The 8682-nt window shown below is 46.8% G+C and overlaps 1 protein-coding gene across 1 annotated transcript; it reads right to left on the bottom strand.

Moving 5' to 3' along the window:
* Positions 1-591: 591 nt before the first annotated feature.
* On the bottom strand, positions 592-8192 carry map6d1 (MAP6 domain containing 1). The gene is made up of 3 exons (XM_076745858.1): positions 7101-8192; positions 6066-6393; positions 592-1286 (listed from the first exon to the last, which is right to left on the bottom strand). Exons 1-3 carry the CDS (start codon positions 7631-7633, stop codon positions 1209-1211), a joined length of 939 nt encoding a protein of 312 aa, XP_076601973.1. The 5' UTR covers positions 7634-8192; the 3' UTR covers positions 592-1208.
* Positions 8193-8682: the final 490 nt, after the last annotated feature.

The raw sequence follows: 8682 nt of genomic DNA, 5'->3' as shown, positions 1-8682 counted from the left end.
CTGACGTTTTAGTTTTTTCAACTCTTCTTGTGTTTTTTAATGTGTTCTGTTTTTATTGTAAAGCACTTTGTGTTTTTAAAGGTGCTATATATAAATAGCTTATTGTTTTTATCATTGTTATTATTGAGCATCACAAACCGAATTCCACTCACCACCATTCTGCTTGCTGTTTTCGTGGAGGTAGAAATCTCAAACCTGGTCAAACCAAATCAAAACTCTGCATCTGCATCGCGAGCTACCAAAGGTAAGTCATGAAAGACACTTTGTTTCTGGGTTTTTTATTTTGTTTTAGTTTTTTTTTTTTTTTTAATTTATAATTTGAGTGTCTTGACCATGGAGCACTGAATATATAGAGAACAAGCCAACCAAGAGAACAGGAGTATCGCGTTATTGCCTTAATTACATGAGTTTGTTTTAACTTGAACTGTAATTTAAAAAAACGCTTTTCAAGTTTTTAAACATCTGCCTTCACATCACTTGACCTTTGATATAAAAGCAATTAATTGCAAACGGTCCTCTGTTCATTAAATCCTTCAAATGACTCCGAAACACCCAGAACAGCTGAGAAAAAGAGCCGAGTCACATCTGATAGAAAGTGCTAAGAACCTAATATCCTTTTATTGTAATTTCACTTACATTATATACTTGCTCTTTTTCTTTAACAATAGATTTACAAAATAACAGACCCAACGATACTTTCTCAAAATAGCAAACTAACGGAATACTGAGGAAATAAATAACATATTTTCAAGCAGATTTCTAGCAACACCGAGGGGGCAACATAGTACTCTTAAAGCATACACACTTAATGACCAACCGTGCCATTCATTATCAGAGCAGACTCGACATTATGTACAATAAAAGGACGAATCAACACACACACACACACACACACAGAGAGAGAGAGCAGCCAGTTTCTTGTGCATCTATAACTGAAACAAAGAGCTTGTTTTAAAACTATTTCGTTACATGCATATTCATTTCCACAGCAACAGTTGCAGGAAGGGGTGTAAAAGGGTCCGGGGGGGTGGGGGGTGTCTATCTATCTGCCCCCCTTTGGGATACTGACGCTGCAGCTCCACAGGCTTCACAACAATCCGTTCCCTTGCATAGATTCTTGTGTTGTGGAATGGACTGAAATCATTCCCCTGTTGATTCCTTAAAACTGAAACCGATCAAAGTGGAATGGTTGGAAATCGGAGCGGCCGTCAGATGTTGAAGACCCTGGATCCGCTTTGGAAGACGGCGGAAGGGTTCGGGGGGAGCTTGGTCCTCACCAGATGTTCCTGACACGAGAGAGAGAGAGAGAGAGAGAGAGAGAGAGAGAGAGAGAGACAGGTATAACAGCAGCTTTTAAAGCGATCGCACAGATGAAACCAGAGAGGGCAGCAGCTGTAGGGCTCACACCAGACCCATGAAATGAGAGGAGACTGGTTGGACTGTGCCGTCAGAAAGCATCAGGTCGGCTGTCAGAGCGCGAGCAGCCTGGACTGTAGTGCCACTTTCTGCTTAGCGCTGCTCAGTTCTGCTGATGGCAGCTGTTCTCAAAGCTCGGGCCAGAATCTATCTGGGCCGCAGAGAATAAATAAAAGTCGCCCATATTCCATCATGACCGGCAATGATTGGCTCGGTCAGTGAAAGCAGACCGGGCCGTTGCGTGGCGGTGGAGTGTGGCAGCTTTTGTCAGACAGCATAGGTCTTTGGAGAGATTGACGGCCTGCTGTCCCAGCAGCACTTTAAATGTGGCTGTGCGGCGCTGTGGGTGGCAGGGAAGGCAGTACATGCTGTTCAGCAAGTCAGATTGGTGTGTGAGTGTGCTCCCCACCCCAACACACACACACACACACTCACTCCAGCTTTTGTGCTCTGTGTAACAGGCAGGTCTGCCTCTCTCCTAAATTAGATTGGTGCCAAAGAAGACTGCAACCCGGTGCAACATCGCACTTTAACAGATAATCCATCAAATGCTGCTGCTAACCCCCCCCTCCCCCATCCCCCACTTCTCTCTCACTCTCCATCACACGCTGCATCTCTCTCCCCAGCTTTCCCCATCTCTGTCTCTTTTCCATCAACCTTCTTTTGCCTTTCCACTGCTCTTATTTCAATCCTCTCCTCCCTGCCAGAATCCTGCCAACTTGGCACAGGACTCTCCCGCTGTTGTCCTGGGCAGCGTGGGAAAAGGGAAGAGGTCCAAGTGAAAGAAGAAGCGAGAGGGAAACAGGAAGAAAGGCTGGCTTGGGTGGTTGTAGAAAAAAAGAGGGGAGAAAGAGAAAAACAAGGGATGAAAGAACGAACGGGGGGCATCTGCAGGGGCGATTTTTGAGAAACAATAAACAGCTTTAAGTATTTTAACCTGAAATATTATAAATAGCTACTGTTTGTAGCTCCAAATACCTGACAGCCACGGACATTTTACGAAGCCTCAGCACACAGACATGTAACAGGCAGTCCTACCCCACGAAGTATATGTAGGAGTAAGACCCCCTGACTGAAAGAGACACAAATCAGCTGCAGTCGTGTCCTCGTCTTTTTGCATCTCTTTGTGGTTGTTTTGTGTCTCTCTCTGTTTGATTGTTAACTTCATACAGAGGCTCTGGTCCGGGGCGCTTGGCCTGGGTCAGTCGGCCCGCTCAGTAATCCATCCATGCTAACACGTTGGCTTGCTTACAATCCATCTACAAAGGTGTGCATGTTTTGAGATGCAGGCCCTTAAATTTTTCTTGATTTAGCGAACAGCTTTGTGAGCTTTGCATAGTTGTGATGAAGCAGGTCCCTGAATCCAAGACAATAAAGTGAGACAAGCCAGCTACCTATCTCCCTCTGACTCTGCTAAAGGAGGGCACCTGGGCACCCCTTGCCCCCACCCCTGGGTAAATGGAGAGACAGAGAGAGACAAAGGAGGTAGCGGGAAAGCAAATTTTAGGCTGCATTGTCCCTGCAGACTTTCTATCCTCTTCATGCAGTTTAAAGCCATTGTGAGCAGCATTTCCATGCCTCTGCCGTGCGTCTACTGTATGTCTCTGCCACACGAAACCGCAGCGCTGTTACACATTGTATTCAGAAGTTAAGCAGGGTTTGCCCGTGAGCTCCGAGAGCACAATCCAAAATCTCGAGGGGGGCTGCCGCCTCTAAGCTGACTATAAAACAACCAAGAATTTGTCATAACAAAAGATTCCTGCTGAGGTTTCCACTCTGCATGCTAAATGTGTTCCCCATTCAGCGGTTTTGTCTTGCTCATCCCTGACACACACTCGGGATTATACAGCCCCATCCTCGCAAATCTGTTTGCCTTGTGTTGCAGTTGCTCAGCCTGATTCCGCACACACACACACACACACACACACACAGCTGAGAGTACAGGGCTGCACTCATTCAAGTCGGACACGTGGGGCAAGCTGGATTTCAGGTTGAACAGAGGTTCAACTGTGGATGGGATGTTTTAAATTAGAGTTGAGTGAGTTCGAGAAAACGCGTCAGTTGGTCTCATCGGTCAATTGTCTGCTGCGTGTCATACAATTAGAGACACCTTTTATCTGTTGAGATGGATTTGATCTGTTATAGGTGGGGGGCGCACACAATCTGACAGATTGATTTGAGCAATAATGAGAATTTCATGGCTGCCCGACTCCTTTATCATCAAGAGCAGATTGATTTTGATTTCAGCAGCTTATTTGGGACTTAACCATTAAATCTTTTAATGAATAGATACAGTCGGTCCCACTAAACGAGGACGCTTGGTCTGCTGGTGATAACACAGTTTGGCGCAGTGATGTATTCTACAGACTGACATCACATACTGAGAGTGCCCTCAAAGACAAATACCAGCAGAGTGCCATGGCCCAGTGTAATGCATACTGGAGTGGGATGTGTAATGCTTCGTCAGACACCTCTGCAGGGGGCTGGTGAGTCAATAATGAGTTGGCAGTGAGTGGGCCGGCGGTGACCGGGGTGGATTATCTAAGATCAACTTGATTTGCTGCCAGGCCGGTTTGTGTTGCACTGGCAGACTGTGGTGTAACTGAAAAACGGCACCGTGAACATGTGTGTGCATGCGGCTGTGTGTGTATAGCATCGACTGCAGTGTGCAGACCCACAGCCGAACATACTGCCAGCAGCACATCCCTCCTTAATGTGCCGTGAACTCTCACTCCAACTGGGCCAACTGTTATTAATAGAGTCCGTGTCCTGCAGTTGACATCTCTCTCTTCCACCTCCATCACTATAATACGGGTACTGAGGGACATGATGGTTTAATAGGAGAGTCATTACCCTGAAAACTATGCAAATACCTGTAAGGTCATGTTTTTCTCCAATGCATTAATCACTTTTTGCTAAAGCTCAGAAGTTGCAGGACACACAGGGCTGAAAAAATGCTGAGGTCATGAGTTCAAGTTTCAACCTTGAAAAATACTTTTTATTTTCACTTTAACATTTTATTTATTGTGTTAATTGCAGGTAATTTAAGTGTATTGTCTGGAAATTGTACAACCCCAATTCCAAAAAAGGTGGGACCAACTTTTTGAAATCAGGGTTGTATTTCCCAACATGAACGTCCATGTCCCATGAAAACCACGTATCTCCAAAATGTCTCACTAGCTGAGAGAAACAGCCATGTTTCGTGCTCTGGGACAATGCATTTTTCAGGTACAGTGGATTTTTAAATGTGTGTATTTAGCCAAAGAAGTGGGAGAATTTGCTCAGCCCATGTAGAGAAACACCAAAATTGGAGATTTTCACAAGCTATCGATTCTGCAAATTCCCAGAAACAAGATTCTCCAAAATAATGAATCCTTTATCAATTTATTGGCCTGAAAGCACTTAAATTGGTTCCTAAACCCCCCAAATACTGAGTTCAGCGTCCTCAATGGTCGCTACAACCCTGCAAACACAGCTTCTCACACAAAAACACATTTTCTAACCCTCTCACACGCCTTTCAGTGAGAGATTTATCAGGACAGCAGACAAACCAGCCTGACCCGGTCCAGCCCAGGCCAGATGGCACTGAGGGGTGTGGGCGGGGAAGAGGGATGGCACTAAACCTCCGGAGATTCCCAAAAACTGTCTCGCTTACTGTCAGGCAACAGCTGACCTGAGCAACAGTACTCAGAGAGGGAAAAGGGGGGATATGTCCCCTCACCCAGTTTATCCTATGATAATCTGGAACAACCTGAATCGATGCCTTCACAGCCTCGTGAGCAAATCCTCTCGCCTTGTTGCACGTAGTTCTGCTTCATCCAGACTGTGCGCTCGTCTTTCTGTCTCAGTTTATGTCTGAGAGCAGCAGAAATCTGGGACAAAATGTACAATTGGGTGATTCTTTTGTTGTTGTTGTTGGCCACACTGTTGGCATTAAAAATACAAACGCTCTTTAACATAATGTACGTTAAATGATGCTTTCCGATAAGTTTTTCTGTGTTGTGGTAAACACTTAATATTTCTTAAAAATAAGAATATTTCTAACCCGCAAACTGATGTTAAGATCAATTCAATGACATAAAAGAAATATAAAATGTGTCTTCATATGGAGAAATCAGTGATTTTGTTTGGTGTGTCTAAACAAGTACAGTTATGTGGTATAATTAAAAATGATTAATTTAAATCATTTAAACAAATGGATTCATGATCCATTAATAAAGTACTTCAGTGCAGCCATGCTCAGAAATGATTTCACATCTGTTTGTCTCCAGGTTTGTTTTATTTAGCACAGTTGGAAGAACTACCAATTTACTTTTCTGTTCTCATTGAGCCAGCTCTATCCAGGTCAAAGTAATGAGTGTAGCACCAGCAGAGTGTTACCTAACACAGCACATGGCCTGTTTTAAACAGCTGGGTCACTTTGAGCTGCTTAGGGACAGAATGCTGTATCACTTTTCTGAGACGGCCCAGCAGCAACAGGCCACCAGGGAGATGAGTGAAGATGACTTTCAGGAGGAACGTGCTGCAGTTTAAACCTGTAGCTCTTCCACTGAACTCTGCAAACCTACGGCTGGTTCAGTGATGTGCATTACATGGCTCCTCCGGCTGAATGCCTGACGCCGGCGAACAGCATTGCCTCCTGTGCTTACCTCTCCCTTGGTCGTTCCACTGAGCTCGGCCCTCTCGGGCAGGGCGCTCTGCTGGAGGCCGGAGGGGCTCAGTGAACTGCCGGCCTGCAGGGCAGTGGGGAGGGGCTGGGGGACAGCAGCGGGTTGTATATTGGTGCTGGCAGACGGGATGACGTGCTCCCCCTGATGCAGCCCTGTGGACCTTTGGGCCTCCCCACTGTAGGCAGCCTGGTAGCTGGTCTCACGTGGGACGTGGGTGGCCTCTGTTCCTGGACTGGAGTACTGAGCTGGGGGATTTCTCCTTGCACTTTTGGCCGGTCTCACCCCCGTCCATGGCCTGTACTCTTGCCTGGAGGAAGTCAGATGCATCAGTAGGCTGACAGATGCCACGTGGATTACATTCAGCACAGGCTAAAGGTTTCTATCCGGCTTGTATGGGTGGATGGTCCAGATTTTTACCTCTGTCTCTCGCAGCTGCAACGCAAAATCCCCCAAATACCCATTTAACTACTTTTACAGTATTACAACAGCTCTAACTGGAGCTCTGGACCACCCAGAGGGTTAAAACAAATACTTCTAATGCAAGCATTCAGTTGGTCTTTTCCTCCAATTTTTACAAAACACTTTTTCAGGCCTCTAAAATCTATTCAGATCAATCGATCTGAGAGAGGAACGTCACTCTCTGGCTGCTCTGCTTGTAATTCTCAGGAACCTGAAGTGCAGGGCGATTAGCATCATTTCTTCTCTTTGGAGGCTCACAAGCCAAATAGGTTGAGAACCACATACTTCTAGCCCACAGACTGAAAGGAAAATGCAGACAGGAAAATCAAGCATTCACACTTGAGCTCTCCTATATATGAATACGAGATGTGTAAGAGAATTATTGATGACCCCTATCTGCATGCAGGCTCTCTGAGGGGGCCAATAAACTGTCACTAAAACGCATGTAATAAAGCATCAGAGCAGCAATCAGCTCATTCCCAGGGTCCCTGACTGGCCCAGTGCGCAGGTGGAGTGGACAGCGACTGGTGCTGAAGCAAGCAGAAGATGACCTACCTGTAGGAGCTGGTTTTTCTCTCCTCCGTCCCCTGCTGCTCCCCCCACCTCTGCCCCCTGCCCCGCTCCTCTCTCTCCTCCTGCGCCTGGCTGTGGAAACTGTTCACCGGGCTGTCCGACACACTGTCTGCCCTGCTGCCCCCGTTACTAATCCAAGGGAAATTCTCCTTCCTGGGTATGGGCCAGGGTTTGAAATCCTGCTTGTACTGGGTCACGCTGGGGAAAGGCACTCCGGGCGGGTGGTAGTCCTCCCGGGGCTTGTAACTGGGCTCCTTCCGCGCCCTGAAAGATCCCCGGGTCCCGGAGCCATCCGTGGGCGCCTGAGGGGAGCCAACAGAACGCGGGTCCGGGGTTGAGTAGTTATTCCCGGGTGCGCGCTCCGAGGCGGAGACCTGTTTGGTGACGGACCGCACCTCCTGCTCGGCGATGTCCGAGTAGTTCTGGATGGTGAGCGGCACGGACAGGTCCGATTTGTCGAACTGGTTCCAGAAGCGAGCCAGGCAGCACACTCTGCTGATGCACGGCCAAGCCATACCAGCCCCCCCGAAAGTGTTTTGACTTGTGGAGAAGAGGAAGAAGAAGAAGAAGAAGAAGAGGAAGAAAAAAAGACAAAAAGAAAAAAAAGAAAAAAGAAGAGAAAAAGAAGAGCAAAAGATCAAAGGTTACATTCAGGCAGAGTATCGCCCTCCCTCCGCGGCCGCATGCGGGAAGCTGAGAAAAGACAGAGTCCAAGAGTCCATGTCAGCAGCGGAGGAGCGCCAGCAGAGATGAGCCGGTCTGTCGGGGACCGTCATTGAATATTCCTCTCACGTGGTCTGTGATAGTGCCTCCACTATGCAGAGGAATCTGTGGCAAATGATTCTCCGCATCTCCAGCCGGAGTGTCCGCGTCGATCTCACCGCCGTTCGTCTCCTCTGCATCCAAACACATGTGCAATTAAAAGCTTCCCCCGGAGATGTTTGATGGCTTCTCCGCTTGCCATCACTGATACTGTTGGCTGCTACCAGTATGCTGAGGGTTACATAATAATGATGCAGTGTACACAAGTATACAGTAGAGGCTGGTGGATGGGCTCAACTTAAACAGCTCATCAAGCCCCAGAGCCCAGCTGGAGCGTGTGTGGAGGATGTTTTTCACACCATTTCTCAGGCTCCTCTTGGCCATGTGTTGCATCAGCTTGCTTCATTTTCCATGGAGGTCACCATGGACATACACATTTTAGAAAAGCACAGGCATAAATAATGAAAGGAGTAATGGATGAATTCCAATTAGCTGCTTCATGCATAGTCCACACATGCAGGCTTTTCTTTTTTTTAAACGTAGATTTATTCATGTGTTTTGGCCTTTTGTCCACACATTAACTCAGAATTAGGTCACTGAAAATGAAGCTTTTGGAAAACTCCTTCCAGGGTGAGGATATTCAGAAAGTCTGTTTGCAGTGTTGATCTGCAGACAGAGCTTTCGGCTTGTGTGTCCATTGTTATCTCCTTTGATTTTATGGGGTGATTTTCTGCAAAATAGTGCTGGTGCTAACCTTACGCATAAGTGTGCAGTTACGTTTCCACTTTTATTGAGGAACAGA

The sequence above is a fragment of the Chaetodon auriga genome, chromosome 12 (assembly GCF_051107435.1).
Source record: "Chaetodon auriga isolate fChaAug3 chromosome 12, fChaAug3.hap1, whole genome shotgun sequence".
NCBI lineage: Eukaryota > Metazoa > Chordata > Actinopteri > Chaetodontiformes > Chaetodontidae > Chaetodon > Chaetodon auriga.
The sequence above is the reverse complement of the archived record's forward strand: the minus strand, read 5'-3'. Positions and strand labels throughout refer to the sequence as shown.

What these genes read in the sequence shown, in the direction of transcription:
- map6d1 (XM_076745858.1), bottom strand. Translation starts at nt 7,633, where the DNA reads ATGGCTTGGCCGTGCATCAGCAGAGTGTGCTGCCTGGCTCGCTTCTGG. An exon ending in AGAAAAACCAGCTCCTACAG is followed by an intron (nt 6,394 to 7,100) that starts GTAGGTCATCTT and finishes GACTTCCTCCAG; the next exon opens with GCAAGAGTACAGGCCATGGA. An exon ending in GTGGAACGACCAAGGGAGAG is followed by an intron (nt 1,287 to 6,065) that starts GTAAGCACAGGA and finishes CTCTCGTGTCAG; the next exon opens with GAACATCTGGTGAGGACCAA.